The 22,893-nt window shown below is 43.9% G+C and overlaps 4 protein-coding genes across 4 annotated transcripts; all 4 read right to left on the reverse strand.

The window, feature by feature from the left end:
* Nucleotides 1-991: 991 nt before the first annotated feature.
* LOC134068558 (solute carrier family 25 member 53-like) lies at nucleotides 992-1,687 on the reverse strand. The gene has a single exon (XM_062524241.1). The coding sequence runs from the start codon at nucleotides 1,685-1,687 to the stop codon at nucleotides 992-994; it is 696 nt and encodes a 231-aa protein (XP_062380225.1).
* A 3,157-nt stretch (nucleotides 1,688-4,844) lies between these two features.
* On the reverse strand, nucleotides 4,845-5,800 carry LOC134068559 (solute carrier family 25 member 53-like). The gene has a single exon (XM_062524243.1). The coding sequence runs from the start codon at nucleotides 5,798-5,800 to the stop codon at nucleotides 4,892-4,894; it is 909 nt and encodes a 302-aa protein (XP_062380227.1). The 3' UTR covers nucleotides 4,845-4,891.
* A 9,315-nt stretch (nucleotides 5,801-15,115) lies between these two features.
* LOC134068874 (solute carrier family 25 member 53-like) lies at nucleotides 15,116-17,458 on the reverse strand. The gene is made up of 2 exons (XM_062524661.1): nucleotides 17,439-17,458; nucleotides 15,116-17,096 (listed from the first exon to the last, which is right to left on the reverse strand). The coding sequence occupies exon 2, from the start codon at nucleotides 17,068-17,070 to the stop codon at nucleotides 16,186-16,188; it is 885 nt and encodes a 294-aa protein (XP_062380645.1). The 5' UTR covers nucleotides 17,071-17,096; nucleotides 17,439-17,458; the 3' UTR covers nucleotides 15,116-16,185.
* A 3,093-nt stretch (nucleotides 17,459-20,551) lies between these two features.
* LOC134069219 (solute carrier family 25 member 53-like) lies at nucleotides 20,552-21,732 on the reverse strand. The gene has a single exon (XM_062525124.1). The coding sequence runs from the start codon at nucleotides 21,706-21,708 to the stop codon at nucleotides 20,824-20,826; it is 885 nt and encodes a 294-aa protein (XP_062381108.1). The 5' UTR covers nucleotides 21,709-21,732; the 3' UTR covers nucleotides 20,552-20,823.
* Nucleotides 21,733-22,893: the final 1,161 nt, after the last annotated feature.

A 22,893-nucleotide genomic window follows, 5' to 3' on the forward strand; every position in this document is an offset into this window, starting at 1 on the left:
CTGCATATGCACCAACCCAACAGAGACCTCACAGCTGGCCTGCAGGTCATTGACCAGTTGGTGTAATAGGTGTGAGATTCACATACAGGCTACAGTGTAGCTCTTAGTCTACAAATATGTGCATATACTTTAGATAATCATGAAACTATGGCCAGACTGCAGAGTAATTTTATCATTTGGAAAATAATATTTTCCAAATGATAACATTTCTATTATGTATGGTGTTGCTGGGGGCTTGGCTTGATTTTCACCCTTTTGCCAAACAAATGGTCTGAATATCTGCAGTGAGATGAGTATATTTAAGTCAAATAAGATTTGGGCTCCATGGGGATTCACTATGAGTATGTAGGAGTCTTTTGAAATACATAGGCTATACACATTGTGAGATGAATATTTCACAATAGGATGTGTGGGCATGTAGCCTATGTGGCTACATTTGTGGCTGAGTGTGTACAGTACATTCATGTGTGAGTGTCTGTTTCTCTTTGTGTGCAATTCCACATACTCAACAACAAAAGCAGTTATATTTCTAACATACACTTTATGAGAGGACTACCATGGGATATGATTGTTTAAATGAGTCTTGATGACGGGATGTGTGAATTTGTACCTGCATTTGCAACTGAGAGTACACGTGTGTGTGTGTCTGTCTCTGTCTGTGTGTGTGCTCTTCCAGATTAACACACATCCACACAAAAAAACACTGCAGATGTCAGTTGATCCAATGGAACATTAAAGTGACCAGAACTCACCATCCTTCCACATACATTTTTATTTAGAATACTTTTCAAATATTTCTGTTATACAAAAAGCTATTTACTTCAAATGTGTATTCCCTTGATAACAGAACAGCTGTGGATAAATGCACCTTTATAGTTAGTGACGCAGTATGGGTGGTGTGCCTTGGGCTGCACCTCTCCAACAGGTGCACTGCTCTGCTTCTCTCCCACCAGGTGTGCTTCTCTTTGTCTCCACCAGGTGGGGTTTTGTCTCAGCTGGACGAGCCTTTCTCCAGCCAGTCGTAGATGGCCGTGATGATGCCCCAGCTTAAGCAGGAGCGCAGGAAGACCAGAGAGCCTCCGCGGTACAGCAGCGTCACACTCTTCTGACTCTCCGCCCAAAGCTTGTGGGTACTCGACTTCAGCCCACCCCTGGCGTCCTCCTGCCCCACGCCAGCCTGCATGTTGGCCACCAGCACCGAGAGCGGGTACAGAAACAGACTGATGAGTGCACCTGAAATGAACGAAGAGGCCACGGGCGAAAGACCCTTTTGGTCCAAGGCATCTCTCACTGGGTTTTTCAGACCAAAGAAGAGGCCACTGCCCAGGGCGTTGCGGGCAATGATGGGCAACAGACCTCGGTAGAACCCGAGGGCAAGCGGCTCAGAGTACAACTGCTCCACGACACTCCTCTGGGTTTGGAGACGGTGGTCATTTCTGCTGTTCTGGAGAACGTTCTGCACACGTTCAAATGGGGTGAACACCAGAGCCTCCGCGACGCCAGTACCCGCCCCTGCTGTGGCCTGGAGCAGAGGTCTGGGAAAGTGCTCCGGGACCACGCTGGAGGAATAACGATACAGTTCGCCCTGAACACTGAATAACAGTGTGCCTTGGAGTGTCCGGATTAAAAGCGGAGGAGCAACTCCGCGGTAAAGCTTGCGCAACCCCTCCCCATAGAGTTGAACCATGGCATCCCGTACACGTGTATGGTGCAGCTGTTGGCGGAAGACAGTCTTGTATAGTGGGAATATAATGAAGTTTGATGCAAAGCTGGATAGACCACCATACAGGCACTTACGGAAATGTGTGTCGGTCACAGAATGACCATCATGCGCAGTATCCTGCCCCATATCTGACTGTTGATGTTGCACTCCTGAAAAGGCAGGAATGAGTACACAACCAATTCAGTAATGATAAAAAAAAAAATACACTGGAACAAAACAAACGACACCAGACCAGCTTAGTGCCAAGAACATTTGAATTCAATCTGTCATCAATTTCTCAGATAGCAAAGTTAAAGCTCTCTGGTGTGGCAGATTATTTGTCATGCCTTTTCTAGAACACCTGCATGTAAATGTACAAACAAGCCATAAATACAACTTATTGTACCTAGTGTGTTAAGAGATAACGACTCTGCCTCCATCCGCAATAAAAGTGCATAAATTCCTCACAGTATAATAACGGCTGTTCACAGATGCACTTCCCCTCTCCCTCCCTCCCTCTCTCTCCTCTTTCTTCTGTCCTTTCACTCTGATTGCACTGTATACTCTCTTTTCATCTATCTTCTCTTTCACATCCTTCCTCAATCTTTTTCTTTCTTTCTCTCTTTCACTAATGCTTCATCACCCACTGCATCTCTCCCTTGTCCTCCATCTCTTTCCTTCTCTTCTTTCACTCCACTGCATGCTCTCTCTCTCTCTCTTTTTCTCTCTCACACATATCAGCCTCTTCACTTCGTGAATGAGTTTTGTTCACCATTCTAATAGTCACTCTCCGAGCTTAAATAGTTTGTGATCATCTAATTTTATCTAGCAAAGTAACGAGTGCATACTCAAACATAGAAAGAAAAGATTTGGGTTTTGCAACTATTACTGTAAATATACTGTAATCTTCAAACTATTCAACGTTATTTACCCTGTCCGTTCTGCCTCTACGTCGTCCCGTACTTCGGTAGGATACCAATATGAAGTTCAAAGAAGAAATGAGAGAATGTTTATCTTATTCATTCATTCGCCAGGTTGACTTTTACGCACGCACGAGCTGCTATCAGAGGTCCTTTAAAATTAGATGGAATTCACTGGCTGTTCAAATAAAATGTAGGCAAAATACTTTCAGACTGGTCCTGATTATATGACGATTAACGACGAACTGTGGTGTTGTCGATCCTATGTTTGTTTGTTTTGATTTTGATTTTTTTTTTTTTTTTTTTTGGGGGGGGGGTTACAGCTACGTTATGGTCATAAAACGTTACCAATGTGCTGCGTTCGCGTAAAGGTGTTTCTCATATTGCTAAGATACAAATTAAAAAGTTATAATTTACCTTGTTCAACTCTGACGATTAATTCACCTTGCAGAGCACACACACACACACACTGAACATCGACACAACTGGTGAATAACGAGCCAATGAGAAATTGGACTATATATTCGCACTTCCGTGAAGTGACTCTCTTGTCACAAGTCATAACCGTGACAGAGGGGAAAGATGACTTCAGCGGACACATGCACCCACTGTAGTTCGTCAAAGGCCTGTCGTTCTGACAACGTTTTCAGCTACTCCCGTACATTTTCACAGAAACATCTGTACTTTATAGCCTACTCCTTACATTTTCAAAACGTTCTTTGAAAGTCTCGTTGCTTTTGTGTTAAATCATTCGAGGCATTAATTACAAACATCAAGGCTGATTTAAATCTAAATCGACGGGACAAATGTGATGCAAAAAGGAATTGACTTGGCAACTTTAGAGGTGCCATGGAGCAGCGCCAAAACAAGTGACCCAATTAGCTTACACCATTGATACAATGTAATAATGGCATTAAAGGTCAAGTGTAATAGTTCATAAACCTATCAAAATATTTTGTATGTAATTATCTATGGAAACGTTGGGCTACTAGTAAGCTAGCTACATAAACTAACATCAATAGTAACATTTTGTTTTTGGCAGGGGCCATTTGAGCTTGTTATAATGAGAGTCCCACTGGCTTGGGATAAGTCTTTTATTTTGTTGCGTTCTTTAAGTAACTGAGGTGCAGATGCCTCTAATAACAGCTGCATCTTTAACAGATATAGTCGACCAACCATGCACATAAGTAAAGTTGAAATTTAGTCTGAAAGCTTCCTGTCTGAAATAGGATGTGTACATGCATTTGTGGTTGAGTGTACGTGCAGTTGAGTGTGTGTGTGTGTGTGTGTGTGTGTGTGTGTGTGTGTGTGTGTGTGTGTGTGAATCTGACTATGTGATTCATAAAGGTGAAATATTGTCACACAAAAACACTGCAGATGTCAACATCCTCTCACATACATTTTATTCTTACGTTCGAAAAATACATTTGTTGCACATGGGAGACAAGCATGTTGGAAGTGTTATCAGCCAAAAGAGACAGTGAAGAAATGTAGTCAGGCGGGCCACAGCAGTGCCGCATCAGATACATTTCTGTTATGAATGAAACCACAGCACAGCATAGTCACATGATAGTCAGATGATAGAAGCATCTTCACCATCTTGTAATACAGCCAAACATTCTGTCTGTCTCCTTGGAGAGAGATTCACCAATGGATGAGGACCAGCTCGGGGGCACAGATGTGCAACAGGTTGTGTTTGAGTCTTCTACATGGACTGCATCAACCCCAGGTCCACGGGGGTGGGATAAAAGTAACACCAACATAGACCTTACAATTATACATATAAGAATAAGAGTAAGAAATACTTCATGCATCCCAAGGGAAATTTACTGTCACAACAACACCATCCTGTGCATGTAAACAACACAAACATAAAAGTAAAATAAGATTAAGGAAAACAAATAATAATAAAAAGTCATTGTCATTGAAAGGAATGATCTTCTGTGTCTCTCAGAATTATTGTTACATGTTATATAAAAAAATAAAAACTGAATATGTGTCACTGACATGGGGTAAGTTGAGCTGTTGTTAAAACAGGATAAGCATGTCAGCAAAACAGAGCACCATCAGACAATCCTTCAAAGTATGAAGGCATGTGCAACAAAATTGTGTATTGGATAATGCGGGTCCTAAAGAAGGAACAGCGGGACCACAATCGCTGCGCCCAACCCCAAGACACACCACATGGGTGGTTGGTCTTGGACTGCCTCCACCTCCCTCCAATAGGTGAGCTTTTCTGCATGGCTCCCATCAGGTGTGCTTCTTTGTCTCATCCACCAGGTGTGGTTTTGTCTCCCGAGCCTCTCTCCAGGCGGTCGTAGATGGCCGTGGTGATGCCCCAGCTGACGCAGGAGCGCAGGATGACCAGAGAGCCTCCGCGGTACAGCAGCGCCACACTACGCTGGCGAGCCGCCCAAAGCTTGCGGGCACTCGCCTTCAGCCCACTCCCAGCATCTTCCTGTCCAACGCCAGCCTGCATGTTGGCAACCAGCACTGAGAATGGGTACAGTGGCAGACTGATGACCAGGGAGTTGACTGCACCTGAGATGAACGAGGAGGCCATGGGGTGGAGACCATGCCGGTCCAAGCCATCTCTCACTGGGTTTTTCAGGCCAAAGTAGAGGCCGTTGCCCAGTGCATTGCGGGCAATAATGGGCAGCAGGGCTCGGTAGAACCCGAGGGCAAGCGGCTCAGAGTACAAACGCACCAGGACACTCCTCCGGGTTGGGAGGCGGCCGTCGTTTCTGCCGTTCTGGAGCACGTTCTGCACACGTTCAAACGGGGTGAACACCAGAGCCTCCACCACGCCAGTACCCACACCTGCTGCGGCCTGGAGCAGAGGTCTGGGGAGGTGATCCGGGACCAGGCGAGAGGAACGACGTTGTAGGGTGTCCTGAACGCCAAATAACAGTGTGCCTTTGAGTGTCTGGACTAGAAGCGGAGGGACAACGCCACGGTAAAGCTTGCGCAGTCCCTCCTGTTTTAGTTGAGCCACGGTCTCTCGTACAACTGTATTGTGCAGCTGTTGGCGAAACACTGTCTTGTATAGCGGGAATGTTGCAATAGTTGCCACCGTGGATACAAGACTGGATGTACCACCATGCAGGTAACTACGGAAACGCGTCGCGGAATTCGTGTCGGTTGCAGCATCAGCATCATTCACCCTTTCCTGTCCCATCTCTTACTGTTGATATTGCACTCCTAAAAAGGCAGGGATGGGCACACAACCAATTTAGTCATTATAAAAAATACACTGGACTAAAATTAACAAACCAGCTGAAGGCCAAGAACATTTTAATTGAATCTCTCATCAATTTCTCTGAAGGCAAAGTTAAAGCTTTAGGACGAAATGTTCTCCCAAGGGCCAAATTATGTCAAGCATGCCAAGCTAAAAGTCAAAGCATCCAGGATAAAACACTCATACACAAACAATCGAACACATAATCATCTCACACAGTTCTATATCTGACTCAAACCAAAAACATTCTGGAAATCTAAATGCAAATTGGCAAAATTGTGACTGAAAAAAATTGTGTGTTCGGAGATATTGAGCAAAATAAAGATTTAGCTCGATATCTCGTATGGGGCTACTAACAAGTTAACCTGGCCACGCATTGATCTCCTTTCAGGGAGTCTCTGTAACTACCCTCGTTGGTGGTAAAATTGAGGGGCCATGTCAACCCCACTTTTTGCCTCCGTCTATCTAAAAAGGACAGGTGTTCCCAGGCATGGACTGGCCATAGGGCATACCGGGCAATGCCCGGTGGGCCGACGCATATATTTGGGCCGAGGCTGTCATAATTTACTAATAATACAAAAAAAATTAGGCTTATTTATATATACGGCCGCATCGGTAGCGAATCGCGGCCCATTGGTTGACTGCCTTAATGGACATTGGGCTAGTCCAATGACATCTCAGGCCCCTCCCTGTCTCCCTCCCGGCCTCATCTCCCTCTTGATTGGAGTTCGACCGGAGTTTGAGACCGTCCGTATATGAAAATGTACAAAGACAAACCACAAAAGCGCAAGGGGGGCGCAGAGAAGTTGCGAGATAAAAGGCAAAAGCCTACAAGTGGATGCAGCAAAAATGTGCTAAAATTACAGAAATGTTTGCCACCACAAGTTCAAACTGGGCCGTCGACATAGCAGCAGTGCAGAAGCAGCACCGAGTGCCCAGGCTTCAGAGAGGCACATGCGAGTGTGCTACAGAGTAGTTACACAGAGGAAGGAGTAGCTATTCAAATTGATTCGGAGGAGGAGGAAGAGGTGAGAGACGTGACCCAGCAGGGACAGATTGAGGAGGAGGTCAGAATAGCTACTGTGAGCCAGGTAAGAAGTAGCCGAAATGTTGGCTGAACTTTTTGCTTCTTTGCTTCTTTTAGATGTAACCTGCCTACTATGTAGGATTAGGCCCCCAGTTAAGCAAAACGAAGTTTTATAGTGTTAGCGCGTCTTTTTGTGTGGTTTCTGTGTAGGCCTACCCCTCTCGCATGCATTTGAATTGCGATACCCATCAAATTAACGAGTTGTCGGCTCGCCATCAACCTTCTGAAATCTTAAGACAGTCACGATTGGTCGAAATTGTTGTCAATCTTGACGCAGTACAACAAGCAAACTATCAAATTTCTTTGCGCAGACAAGCAGACACCATACACACAGACATGCAGTCAGACGCATGGAATGAAACAGGAATGGTGATAGCCCATGGAATTAACAATGAAAATGTTTTGGGATGTGTAGCCTATACATCTTCACTAAATAGTATCAAGGTGAATTGTTGGCTAAAACTGTGCAAATGCTCAACATAAATTATAGCAGGTTTTATTTAGTGAAGCATTTAATAGCATATGATATTTTGTGCACAACCTCATCCTTGCTGGTTTAAAGGTCACTCTAGTCAGTGGGTGCGTGGTTGTGTGTGTGTGTGTGTGTGTGTGTGTGTGTGTGTGTGTGTGTGTGTGTGTGTGTGTGTGTGTGTGTGTGTGTGTGTGTGTGTGTGTGTGTGAGAGAGAGAGAGAGAGAGAGAGTATAATAATAATTAATATTTTTTTAGCAAGGGTAGGCTAGTCTACTCGCTTCCATGCAGGCTACTGCGATTTACTTAAATATGTTTTACAAGCAAAACAGTGTGCACATATGTTTTATCGTGTAAATTATCATGGTGGGCCACTATGGCCAAAAATGCCCGGGCCGTTTTTTGGTCCCAGTCCAGCCCTGGGTGTTCCGCAATAAAGGCACATCTATCACAGAACATCCATCAGTATAAAAACAACTGTTCATAAACCAGCTGCACTTTCCCTCTCATTCCCTCTGTTAAGCATATTTTGTTATATGGGCAAAGCCATGTTAATCAGCATCCAATCAATGTGTATGACGTGATGACGTCAGTGCCAATGCAGGTGCACGCGCACCACTACCATGCTTTATGTGTTTTTGAATAAACGGCTGAGTTAGTTGCAAGCAGTGAAGAAAGACAGCCAACGGAGAAGATGTTGTCCGAGTGTGTTTCTCTTTTGCTAAGCTAGCAGTCAGTAAAGTTGTTCACTGTGTTACCTAAGTAAAACGCAAGTGCTGCTGTGCAGGGATGGCGAATATCCCTACAGGTTATGGGCCCAGTCACTTGGGTCACAGATGGAGCAGACTTTTATTCGACGGCGAAGAGAAAAGTTATGAACTTTGGGAAACAAGGTTCCTAGCGCACATGGAGCTCCGTAGTCTCAGGGAGACCATCACAGAGACGCCTGAAATCGACGATGAGGACGAAGCAGCTCTCGCCGAAGACGAGGCAAAGAATGGTGAGGCTTATGCGGAACTTGTGCAAGTATTGGACAACAAAAGTTTATCGTTGGTTATGAGAGAAGCCGAACGAGACGGAAGGAAAGCGTTGGAGATTCTTCGAAGGCATTACGTTGGCAAAGACAAGCCACGAGTCGTGAGTCTGTATTGTGAACTGTCCTCACTCTGCAAAGCTAGCGACGAGACAATTACCGAATATATAATTCGAGCAGAGACTATTTTCACGTCATTAACACGAGCAGACGAACGAATTAGTGATGGACTTATGATTGCTATGGTGGTGAAAGGGCTACCGGAGTCCTACAAACCATTCGTTGTGCACGTGACACAGGCAGATGAAGCCATGATTTTTGGCGAGTTTAAAAGTAAACTGCGCAGCTATGAAAGTACTGAGAAATATGGAAGAGGAGACGTGACCGAGGACAACGTGATGAGAACAAGTGGGGCAACCAAAGTGCGCGGTAGAGGTCGTGGAAAGAAGGTGGACATGGCCGAGGTGGAGTGCTACGCGTGCGGCAAGCGAGGGCACATGGCCCGAGCATGTCCCAACGACGCACAACAGAGGAGAGAGGATCGAGCTTGGGACACACCACAGAGAGGAAGAGGGCGCAGTCGTGGACGCGGCCGAGGTCGTGACCAACTCAAGAAAGCGGATGAACCGACAGATGCACAGTCGTCATTTTGCTTCAGGTTGAGTGACTGTCAAGTGCAAGGTGAAAACAAGAGAGGGCTCATGGTTGACTGCGGGGCCACATCGCACATGATCAACGACGCCACCAAGTTCAAAACGGTGGACAAGAGCTTCAGACCGGAGGACCACATGATCGAGCTGGCCGACGGAAGCAAGGTGAGCGGAATGGCGAAGATGAGGGGAGACTCCGAGGTCTACTTGCTGGACAGCGAGGGGCGACGCGTGAGAACGAGACTCAAGCAGGCGCTCTACATTCCATCGTTCCCGCAGAACATCTTTTCTGTCAAGGCAGCGACAGGCAACGGGGCAGAGGTCCGATTTAAAGATGGCGATGACTGGCTGGTCAACAGGGACGGTACAAAATTCAAAATGGATGTGTATGGTAGGCTGTATTACCTTAGCACAGTCGAGAGTGAAAATGTTGATGAAGTGTATGGTTGTCATGATATGCAAACGTGGCACAAAATACTAGGTCATTGCAATTTTGATGACATTGCAAAGTTGGAAAATGTTGTTGAAGGGATGTCTATTAAGGGCAAAAATGATAAGTCAAACCAAAATTGTGAAATATGTACACAGGGCAAATTCACACAAAGCCGAAACAGACAGGCAGATGCAAAGGCTACAGCCATACTTGAGCTAGTGCACACAGATTTGTGCGGCCCTATAGAGCCAGCAGATAAAGATGGATACAGGTATGCAATAGCATTTACTGATGATTACAGCGGAATGATTTTTCCCTACTTTCTGAAGGCGAAAAGCTATGCAGCACAAGCTACAGAGAAATTCATAGCAGATGTAGCTCCCTATGGAAAGATTAAGTGTATAAGGAGTGACAACGGTACAGAATTTACCGGACAGGAGTTTCAGTCCTTACTTAGGAGTAATGGGATAAGGCACGAGACAAGTGCACCCTACTCACCCCATCAGAATGGGACGGCCGAAAGAGGATGGAGAACCTTATTCGAGATGGCACGATGTATGCTATTGGAGAGTAACCTCCCAAAGCAATTGTGGACATACGCAGTGCAAACAGCAGCTCAGATTCGCAACAGGTGTTACAGTAAGCGTCTAGAGCAGACACCTTACTATGTTTTCACAGGGAAAACACCAAACCTGTCTAATATGAAGATATTCGGATCTGAATGTTATACGTATAAGCAGGACAAAAAGAAGCTGGATACTAGGTGTGACAAAGGGATCTTTGTCGGCTACGATAAGTATAGCCCAGCTTACAACATCTACTACCCGGAGACAGGAAAAGTCCTAAAACATAGGCTAGTGAAAATGATCACTAAAGGCAGCGCAGATAGCCAGACGCAGACCAGTTATGACATAGAGGATGATACAGAGAGCTATGGAGATGCAACACCACAGGTAGTGGGCAAAGATCAGGGACAGTCTGAGGAGACTAGAGAGCCTAGTGAGGAGACCACTGAGGCAGGCCCAACTCAGACAGATGGTACAGAGAAAGAGCAGATAGAACAGAGGTATCCTGTGAGAATGAGGGAGAGAAAGACCCCTGAATATCTGAAAGAGTACCAATGTAAAGCAGAGTGTGATGGTGAAACAGAAAATGTGGATTATTTCTACAGAGTGACCTATGGTGTACCTAAAACATTTAGTGAGGCAATTAAATTCAGGAAAATCAAAGTTGTGGGGTGATGCGATGAAAGAAGAGATGCAATCCTTAACTGAGAATGAAACTTTCACTTTGACACCACTGCCACGGGGTAAACAAGCAGTGGGAGGCCGCTGGGTATATGCAGTGAAAGAAGGCCCAGATGGATCTGAGACTTGTAAAGCCAGATATGTGGCAAAGGGGTACGGTCAGGTGGAAGGGATTGACTACAAAGAGACTTTTTCACCCACTGCCAATATGACCTCTGTCCGAGCATTGATGCAGGTAGCCGTGCAGGAGGATTTTATCCTTCACCAAATGGATGTAAAGACTGCCTACTTGCATGCTCCCATGGACTGTGAGGTATATATGGAGCAACCCGAAGGTTTTGAGGTCAAGTCAAAAACAGGTGAACATCTTGTGTGTAAACTCAACAAGTCTTTGTATGGGTTAAAACAGTCCGGTCGCAACTGGAATAAGTTGCTGCATGATCACCTAACGGGAAATGGTTTTGTACAGAATGATGCTGACCATTGTGTCTACACCAGGGAATCTGGGAACGAGAAAGTCATACTGTTAGTGTGGGTTGATGATTTAATCATAGCAGCCAGTGACAACACAATACTCAGAGATGTGAAAGAAATGCTGGAGAGAAGGTTTAAGATGAAGGATATGGGTCCACTTAAACACTTCCTAGGTATTGATTTTACCTACACAGATGGAGAAATCAAAATGACACAGAGGAGACACATTGAGAAAATGTTAGCCAGATTTGGAATGTCTGAATGCAAGCCGAGACCCACCCCATCTGAACAGAAATTACATTTTGACAATGATGGTGATGTAATTGATTCCACAGGTTACAGAGAGATAGTGGGTAGCTTGATATACATCATGACCTGTACTAGGCCCGACTTGAGTTGGATAGTTAGTAAACTATCACAACACCTGGCAGAACCAAAGCAACAGCATTGGACTGCTGCGAAACATTTACTGAGATATTTAAAGGGTACTATGAATCAGGAATTACACTACAGGAAATGTGAGAAAAACCTACAGCTTGAGGCGTATAGTGACGCTGATTGGGCAGCTGACAAAAATGACAGGAGGAGCACCACTGGATATTGTTTCAGCTTAACTGAAACGAGTGCAGTAATCTCATGGAAGAGCAGGAAGCAGCCAACAGTGGCTCTATCTAGCTGTGAAGCAGAGTACATGGCTCTAGCAGCCGCTACTCAGGAGAGCATGTACCTTGTTCAATTACTGAAAGGAATGGATAGTAATAATCAGCATTTACCAGTCAAAATCTATGAGGATAACCAGGGGGCGATAGCGTTATCTAAGAACCCAGTATGCAGGCAGAGAAGCAAGCATGTGGATATAAAATATCACTTTGTACGTTCTGCACACACAGAGGGGAAAATTAATGTTGTTTATTGTCCTACTGCAGACATGGTAGCTGATGTGCTTACCAAACCAGTGTCAAAGGTCAAATTTGAGAAATTCATGGGTTACTTGTTTGGAGAGTAATAGAAGCTGGCAGCTGAAATTATTGTAATGAAGAATGTATTTTTCTTTTGTTAAAGTTTTCAGAACTGCCAGTATGTGAAATATTTTTGTTTTGAGTTTTTACTGTGAGTACAGTACAAAAGAGTTTTTGTATTTTGTTTTTGTTTTCCACTTTACAGAGAGAGAGAGCTGTAAACATGTCTTTGAGTGGGAGTGTTAAGCATATTTTGTTATATGGGCAAAGCCATGTTAATCAGCATCCAATCAATGTGTATGACGTGATGACGTCAGTGCCAATGCAGGTGCACGCGCACCACTACCATGCTTTATGTGTTTTTGAATAAACGGCTGAGTTAGTTGCAAGCAGTGAAGAAAGACAGCCAACGGAGAAGATGTTGTCCGAGTGTGTTTCTCTTTTGCTAAGCTAGCAGTCAGTAAAGTTGTTCACTGTGTTACCTAAGTAAAACGCAAGTGCTGCTGTGCAGGGATGGCGAATATCCCTACACCCTCCCTATTTCTCTCTCTCTTCTGTTTTCTTCCATTCTTTCTGTGCCCCTGTGATTGTATCTACTCTTTTCATCTACCATCTTCTCTTTCCCACTTTCACATCCTCACCCTTCCACCACCTTTTTCTATCTTTCTTTCTTTCTTTCTTCCTTTGTCTCTCTCTCACCCTTTCACTCACCTCTTTTCACCCACTCCATCTCTCATTCTTCTTCCATCTCTTTCCTGTTATTTATTTCACTCCAAATAAATGATTTGGGATTTGCAACAATGGGATCCTGCAAACTATGCAGTACGTATTATTTAACATGTTTACCGTGTTTCTACCTACTCCCGTACTTCGGTAGGATAGCCTATATTTTATAAAATGAGAGAATGTTTATGTTGTTCATTCATTCATTCATTCGCTTGAGTGACTATTACGCCGGCACAAGCTGCTATCAAAGGGCATATTTACAATCAGCTGGAATTCCCAGGTTGTTCAAATAAAATGTAGGCTAAACCCTTTCAGACTTATTACATGATTACGAGTACCGTTCAATTAGGCCTAAGCATGAACTTAAGCATCACAAATGATGTTGATCCGCAAACGTTTTTGTAGCTTGCACGTTATGGATAGTCTACAGTAATGGTAACGTTAACGCCCATGTGCTGCGTTTGTGTAAAGGTGTTTGTCATATTGCTGAAGACCAATTAAAAAGTTATCATTTACCTTGTTCAACTCTGACGATGAATTCCCCATGCAGAGCGCAGAACACAGGCTACACACGCGCACACACTGACCATGGACAAAACTGGTGCAAGTAATGTAGGCCTACCTATAACGGCTACGCACTTCCCCGAAATCACTCTTTATTCTAAACCTGTCAACAGCCGTGACAGATCACACGGTTTACTTTCGTTATGGGTAGGCCTAATTTCGCAAAGAGGGTGTGGGTTTTGTTTCAAAAGTGTAAGAATGACATCTAAAAATGTAGTTGTTTGGGCTTGCTTTACACGTTCAAAATATAAAACACGAGTTGTTTCAAGGCTTTGGGATGATTATTTTTTTCACATAGCATTTGTAAGATGTTACAATATGACCCAATGTGGTCAAATGTTCTGTCCAATTTTGCTAATGAATTGCGGAAGTGGTTTAGCATTCAAATTAAATACCAATTTGTGGATAAAAAAATACTGAAAGGTGCATTTTGTGCCAAGAAATTGTATGTTTACCATTATTTTTTCCAATTGTCAATGTGCTTTGAAGTCTATAGCCATAACTAATACCATACAATCAGAGAGTGTTAAAGGGGAGCGGTTAGTAATCAAAGATCTTTGATATAATATTCCAACATTATGACATGTTTTGGGGGTGCCCAGACCTGTGTGTGAAAAATATGTGACGACGTAGTTTGCTAAAGGCCCATGTCAAACCGAAAAGATGAATGTTTGTTTCTCTGCAAGTAGCGGGTAACTAGCTTGCTTCAAAAAAAATATCTGAACCTGGCGGATTTTCATTCACAAATATCTATGGCGATGTCCATCCAGTAAATGTTTCCATGCAGGCGGTATGATATATATGGATGGGTTGGAAAGATTGCCATCCAATGTTTACTCTGGCTACAACCAATATAGTGTATCTATCAGCTCTCTTCTCACATGGAGATACAGGCCTACTGTATGTTCACTCAGGTGCACTTTTGTTGCTCTTTTGCTTCCACACTGCATGTCCAAGCTTTGCTTACTTGCATGGTTCTTTATCTTATATGGTTCAAACTGAATGGTTTCATCACTGATGTTTTCTAACTTAAATTTGCTTCTGCTTGGCTGGAGTGACCTAACTATGTTATGCCACTGATACAACCTAATAATAGCATTAAAGGTAAAGTGCAGTAGTTCACACACCAATCCAAATATATTGTAATTACACAAATGTTAGGCTAGTAATTATGCAGATCATAAACTATTGATAGTAACATCAATAGTAGCATTTTGTTTTCAGTAGGGGTTCGTAGGGGTTCAGTAGGCATTTGAGCTTGAATCCCAGAGTCCCGATGGCTTTGGATAAGTTGTTTATTTTGTTGTGGTCTTTAAGGAACCGAGGTTGGGTGCAGATGTCTCTAATAACAGGTGAATCTTAAGCAGATATAGTCGACCAAGTAAAGTGAAGTTGAAACTTAGTCTGAGAACTTCCTGTCTGGAACATGTGTACATGCATTTGTGGTTGAGTGTACGTGCATACAGTTGAATGTGTGAAGTCTGCCTTTTCTCTCCCTCTTGTCATTTCTCGGAAACAAATAAGTGGCCTAAAAGATAACATCTGAGTATGTGATTCATGAAGATTAAATTCACACACAAAAGCACTGCAGATGTAACCTGATACAACATCCTCTCATATACATTTGTTGTTTATTAAATGTCAAATATCTCATATAATTTATTTTAAAGGCTTACTCACAGATACAGTATACCATCATTTTTGTGGCACACCTCAGAAGGCACTTCCTTCTTCCACTCACTGAAAACCGACACTGACCGTTTCATTTTCCCAGATCTGGCCAACACTAAACAGATCCATCACAACATCCATACCAATTCATACCAACATTCATACCAGAAATCTCTTTGATGCTGCCCTGCTGTGGCTAGCCTAACAATTAAAACATTTCTTTACAGTCTCTTTACTTCACTGTCTCGCTTGCTTCTCACGGTAAAAATACATGTGTTTGCAGCACATGAGAGACAAGCATGTTGGAAGCGTTTTCAGCCAAAAGAGACAGTGAATGGCCACAGCAGTGCCGCATCAGATACATTTCTGTTATGAATGCTCACCTGAAACTACGTCACGGCAGTCATGGATAGAAGCATCTTCAAAAAGAAGGCAACACAGACAATCAGAGGCATGTTGATCTTACAGTACTGCCAAACATTCCTTCTGTTTCCTTGGAGAGAGATTCACCAATGGATAAGGGCTGGCATAAGAGCACAGAGGTGCAACAATTTGAGTCCTGCACATGGACTGCATCAATCCCTGGTCCAATAATACTGTTGGTCCTTAATATTATCCATGTTTAGGAACAGTACAGACATCATGCAGGGCCATTAGAATAACTTTTAGTATCAAAGTGACCCACTAGTGAGAAAGACACAGTTTTAAACCACACATTGGAGTATGGGGCCTAGTGCAGAACATTGACCCACATATAGAATATTGGACATAATGATCAACTCCACTTTCTCTCACTGTGGTAAACCTTTAGTCCAATACACATGAAATGATAACAATAAGTAGTCCTTCTAGAGCTATAGCTAGTAAATTAAGATACCGCATTAGTTGTCTTACATGTACAGTACATTTGTATGCATGTTAATAGATGGGTGCACTTTTATAGTTGGTACTACATTTCTGCTTGTCTTTGTCTCATCCACCAGGTGTAGTTTTGTCTCACGGTTTTGTGGTTCAGCCTCTCTCCAGCCAGTCATAGGTGGCCGTGATGATGCCCCAGTTGACACAGGAGCGCAGGATGACCAGAGAGCTTCCGCGGTACAGCAGCGCTACGCTACGCTGACGAGCCACCCAAAGCTTGCGGGCACTCGCCTTCAGCCCGCCCCCAACATCCTCCTGCCCCACGCCAGCCTGCATGTTGGCCACCAGCACCAAGAGCGGGTAGAGTGACAGACTGATGACCAGGGAGTTGACCGCACCTGAGATGAATGAGGAGGCCGAGAGGGAAAGACCCTGCTGGTCCAAGGCATCTCTCACTGGGTTTTTCAGACCAAAGTAGAGGCCATTGCCCAGGGCATTGCGGGCAATGATGGGCAGCAGGGCTCGGTAGAACCCGAGGGCAAGCGGCTCAGAGTTCAAACGCACCAGGACGCTCCAGTGGGTTGGGAGGCGGTGGTCGTTTCTGCCGTTCTGGAGTACGTTCTGCACACGTTCAAACGGGGTGAACACCAGAGCGTTTACCACACCAGTGCCCACACCTGCTGCGGCCTGGAGCAGAGGTCTGGGGAAGTGCTCTTGGACCAAGTGAGAGGAATGATGATGCAGGCTGTCCTGAACGCCGAATAACAGTGTGCCTTGGAGTGTCCGAATTAAAAGAGGAGGAGCAACACCACGGTAAAGCTTGCGCAACCCCTCCCCATAGAGTTGAGCTACAGCCTCTCGTACAACTGTATTGTGCAGCTGTTGGCGGAAGACAATCTTGTGTAGGGGAAATATTGCGAAAGTTGTTAGGGTGCTGGATACCAGGCTGGATGTACCACCATGCAGGTAACTATGGAAATGTGTCGTGGGATTTGTGTTACTTGCAGCATCAGCATCATTCACAGTATCCTGCCCCATCTCTGACTGTACATGACGCTGCACTCCTGAAAAGACAGGAATGAGTACACAACCAAGTCAGTAATTATAAAACATACACTGGAACAGAACGAACAAAAGGAGACCAGCTTAATGCCAAGAATCTGAATTAAATCTATTATCAATTTCTCAAAAGGCAAAGTTAAAACTCTCTGATGTGACCAAGATCACATCTTACCACCATTTTTAATGCATCTGCATATAAAGAATTTGTCAAAAATACTCCAATACTATACAAAAAAAAGCAGGTGTTTGGAGTGTTTTGCAAATGTATGAAAAATAAATAACTGAAATATCCCATTTACGTAAGCATTCCCTTGGTTATGACTCTTAGCTCTGGTGCATCCTACTTCTGTCAATGGTCTTGAGAGTCCACCTGTGCCTACATGAATTCATTGGACATTAGGAGAGGCACACATCTGTCTAGGTCTCACAGTTCATGATGTAGGCTAGCCTATAGCCTATCAGAGTGAAAACCAAGTCACGAGGTCGTTCATTCTTTTTCTGATTATAGGACGATTACCGTTAAATTAGACCGCAGCATGAACTGAGGTGTTGTTGATCCGCATAACGTTTTTTCAGCTACACGTCATGGTAAAGTTAACGTTGTCTGTGTGCTGCGTTTGCGTAAAGGTGATTACATTATAAACCAATTAAAAAGTTACCTTGTTCAAATCGGTGTATTTTCCATGCGAAGCCCCGCGCTCACACACACACGCACAACGAACATCGACATAACTGAAAGGAAGTAGCCTAGATATTAGACACACAAACACGTCCGCGCAGGCCAATCAAACACAACAAAGTTTAAACTACCGCTGATTTGAAAGAGAAGCGACATAGAAGAAACATAGCGGTCGTAGCCTACCAATTTTACCTCACTATAAAGAACATTTCTCAAAATGTCCAGTGACATTAAAAAGAAAAACCTTAGTGAAAATAGGACCACACAAGGTTGTAAAAATTGAGGCAAACTTCAGTTCTTGTGGCTGGAATGGGATGACATTTTTGTGAGAGAGAGAGAGAGACACACACACACACACACACACACACACACTCGTGCGTCAAGCTTGAAATACAATTGATTCTTTATCGAGCTATCTGATAATCAGTTTCATTATTGATGGTTTCTGTTAAGTCTGCTTCTGCTTGGGTGGAGTGAAAACCTGCAGTTACACTGGCCCCTTGTGGAAGGTTTCCAAGTCTCACCAGTTTGTTCACTATTTCAATAGGCCTATAGAGGCATGATATGAAAACAAACTGCTAAAATATTATTAATGAGAAGCCTGCAGATGGTAGCATAACAATGGAAGATTTCAGGTGGATAACAACACACCTGATTTTTCAGACAGTGCTTCATCTTCTCCCGGGGAAAGGTATATTGGTCACTCCTACGGCTTCAAAGGCGGCGATGTTGATGGCCCGACTCCAGAAGATGAAAATAAATAAAGCAAGCACACGGCAGTTGCCTTTTAGTTTTTTAATCGCGATTAAAAAAGAAAAAGGAAACTGCCGTGTGCTTGCTTTATTTATTCTCAATGTTTATGATTTAGTATCAACTAAGTTTAAGCACCCAGTTTGAAGCACTAAGGTGTTGAGCGTGCTTCTTTATTTCTTCTTTGCGACTCCAGAAGATGCCATAGATCAAAATGGCACAGACTTTTGTAGTACTACCTGAAATCAGTCGGTCCACATGTGTGTCTGTGTGAGTGTGTTTTTGTGTGTGACCAGGGATATAGGCTAGTGTAGCCTAAACGTAAGCAAACACAGTTTATCCACCTCTGAATTTTCAGAAATAGAGTGTCTTGTTAGTTTATCCACCTCTCAAAAGAGTTTATTCAATTGCAACTTTTAACATTCAAAAATCACACTGATCACACCCATTCAAACATTTCTGAGACACACTGGGGTGCCAGGGCTGTTGTCTTCAGTGATGGACTGTTAACAGCCTGAAACTTATCAGTCAACACATACTGACACCTGATCCAAGCTCTTCCTTCAATTTAATTTGGGTTTTCTTTAAGAATGGTGCAGGTCTTAAGGTACTATGGCCTGACTTCTAGGAGGCCTGCATGTCGTTCCAATGGCACACTATCAAAAAATGTGAACACAAGACATCCGGGCTAATTTCTAAATCAATGTGATGAAGTCATTTAAGGTGTATTAATGAATGTTCACAGTAAAGCCAGAAGAACGAAACAACAGATACAAACTAACATATTGTTTACAATGGGTGTTTAATATTGTTTCATAATCATTTAAATATAAAGATATAGCATATGATTTTTGTAAAACATAGACCAACGTTTTACACATTCCTGTTATTAAAAGTAAAATAAAATGTTTATATCAAGGCCTACATTGTATCTGTTTAATTATGTAATAGTAAACACTGACTGAAACTTAAACCCTGAGAATTAGTATTTGTCATTCTTTAACATCCTTTCTAATTGATACTACCTCCATGTAGAAACTTACAAAAATTATGTCTTCAAGTTTGTGGATATCAATAAAGAGTTGGTTGCAGAGACCTACTGCATCCATTTAGAGGCTTCCTGCTTACACTCACAGCAGAACAGAGACAAAGATTAAATAAATTAAGACTAAATTCAGATTAAATAAAGCACTTCCCGGATGACAATATGGCACCAGTGGTCATGTGGACTCCTGAGTTCCTGTCAGGAACCCCCGGGAACTTCCTGATTATCCCACATAAGGTCTCAGGTCTCACGTCTGTTTCCCTCATGAATTTGTTAACAAATAAAAATGTTGACATCAAGACGCAGACTAACATTCCTCACTGCCGTTGTCAAGACATGCATGACAGGATAACAGGATAAGCATGTCAGCAAAACAGTGCGCCATCAGACAATCCTTGATGGCATGTGCAATGAGACCTTGAACTGGACAACGCAGGTGGAGACAGCAGGAGCACACATCTTATAATTAACCTACACAATGTTGCTAATAGTCATAGAACCAGCAGCCATGGCATTACAATGTTGGTAATAGTCATAGAACCAGCAGCCATGGCATTACAATGGCAGTTTGTGTAATAATCTCTCACACATATAGATACAGGCTTTGAAAATGAAGGACACTGCCTGGTCAGTCTTTGGTCCAACACATGTAACATTAACAGTAAGTAATCTCCCAGCTTAAAGTTATCATTTGTTCTTTACTCCTGTTCCTTGTTTTTTTTTTTCATTTATAATTATAGGCATTCATATAGGTGCAATATCCATATGGACATATATAGATAAGTAAATAAAATAAAAACCTCTGCATCCTATGATGAATCTCATGTCCCTCCTATTTCCAACTACAGCATAGGTTGCCGTACAGTTCATGTGTATGCATATGTGAACAGAACAGTAGCTACAGAGGAATAACAACAGAGATGTATTAACTCCAGAAATGTCCTGACGTCCCTGCTGAACAAAAAGAGCAGAGCTCTGTTGGAACACCACTGGACACTACCCCTCTCTCTATCTGACACAAAGGAAAAGAGAGAGAGAGAGAAAGAAATAAAGAAAGAAAGAGAGAGAGGATAAATGACAGACAAAGAGCCGGTCAAATGACAGACAAAGAGCCAGTCATCATCGCTGGAGTGGTCGTACCCCCAGACCGAGCCTGACGTGTTCCTGGTAAGAACTTCTGGTGTGTCTTAGGCTGTGTCCATCCCTCCTCCATCAGGTGTGCTTCTTTGTCTCATCCAGCAGGTGTGGTTTTGTCTCACGAGCCTCTCTCCAGGCGGTCGTAGATGGCCGTGGTGATGCCCCAGCTGACACAGGAGCGCAGGATGACCAGAGAGCCTCCGCGGTACAGCAGCGCCACACTACGCTGGCGAGCCGCCCAAAGCTTGCGGGCACTCGCCTTCAGCCCACTCCCAGCATCTTCCAGCCCGACGCCAGCCTGCATGTTGGCCACCAGCACCGAGAGCGGGTAGAGTGGCAGACTGATGACCAGTGAGTTGACCGCCCCTGAGGTGAACGAGGAGGCCATGGGGGACAGACCCTGCCGGTCCAAGGCATCTCTCACTGGGTTTTTCAGGCCAAAGTAGAGGCCGCTGCCCAGGGCGTTGCGGGCAATAATGGGCAGAAGGGCTCGGTAGAACCCGAGGGCAAACGGCTCAGAGCTCAAACGCACCAGGACGCTCCACTGGGTTGGGAGGCGGCGGTCGTTTTTGCCGTTCTGGAGCACATTCTGCACACGTTCAAACGGGGTGAACACCAGAGCCTCCACCACGCCAGTACCCACACCTGCTGCGGCCTGGAGCAGAGGTCTGGGGAAGTGCTCCGGGACCAGGCGAGAGGAACGACGTTGTAGGGTGTCCTGAACGCCGAATAACAGTGTGCCTTGGAGTGTCCGGACAAAAAGCGGAGGAGTAACGCCGCGGTAAAGCTTGCGCAACCCCTCCCCATACAGTTGAGCTACAGCCTCTCGTACAACTGTATTGTGCAGCTGTTGGCGAAACACTGTCTTGTATAGCGGGAATGTTGCAATAGTTGTCAGCGTGGATACCAGGCTGGATGTACCACCATGCAGGTAACTACGGAAACGCGTCGCGTTATTTCTGTCCGTCGCAGCATCAGCATCATTCACAGTTTCCTGTCCCATCTTTGACTGTAGGCTAGATGTCGCTGCCCTCCTGAAAAGGCAGGGGTACACAACCAACCAATTCAGTAATGGTTGGATAAAATAAAATACAGTCAAACAACACAGACCAGCTTAGGCTATAGAAAACTTGAATTGGGTCTGTTATAAATTGCCCAAGTCTCTCGCGTGGCCACGATTATCTTGCCACCGCGAAGATTAATTTTGTTTGACGCCCCCCGTGATAGTAGGCTAGCCTACAATACCTTCATGGCCCATACAGACTATAACTTGTCAATTGCTATTGCCCAATCGGTTACATCTTGCAGCAGTGATGGTCAAACTAAATTAACGCATGCGAGAAATATCTTGCACTTGTTGTAGCATAGGTGCACTTTTAGAATCATGTGCTTCATCAATGCCACTGATCTTGACCCAGACGTATAGATCAAGTGTAAAGGCGATGGAAATGTTAAGCCTATATGCTGGAGACTGGTGGTTTGGGTTTAAGATTATCAAAGAGGAAAGAGCTACAGCCTACTTGCCTACTTGCCGGTCTTTGAATGAAATGATGCACCGCAGGCAGGTAGTAACGTCATCAGACCACAGCTACACAATAAAAACTACCGCTGAAAAAAATCTTAGATCAAAACATAACGGACGTAGCCTATCGGTTTTAGCACATGAAATAAAAATTAGCCGACACTGATTGTGGCCACATAGGCCATCCAACAAACAAACTGCAGGCTAAGCCGTCACACCCTGTGCAGAGATAATCCCGCCTCTTCTAGAATTACCATTGGTGGATTTATTCAATGCCTTACTGACGCAACCGATTCGTCACTAATCAATCAAACACATTTTGGTTGGAATGCCCGGCTAATTGGCCTAACTATTATTTTATAGAGAGAGATTTATACACCGGATGTACCTTCAAAAAAATAACACCAATGTTCGTCTCTTAGGATTAAATTCTAAACAGAAAGCAGGTTGATTTGCTTAATCTGGAATAGCCTATGTACTCTACTGTAGCTAGTGAGGATTATTTTATATTTAAATGTATTTAGAACTTTGACCAACACCTAACACATTTAATAACAGGCAAATGAGTTTATGCATTTGGCATACCTGAAATGGCTCTCTACTAGTCACCAGCGGTCACAACCATCAGACTCAAGTTCTGCTTTCATTCAAGTCGCACAGCTCTAG

Source organism: Sardina pilchardus, chromosome 21 (genome assembly GCF_963854185.1).
Source record: "Sardina pilchardus chromosome 21, fSarPil1.1, whole genome shotgun sequence".
In the NCBI taxonomy this organism is placed as follows: Eukaryota; Metazoa; Chordata; class Actinopteri; order Clupeiformes; family Clupeidae; genus Sardina; species Sardina pilchardus.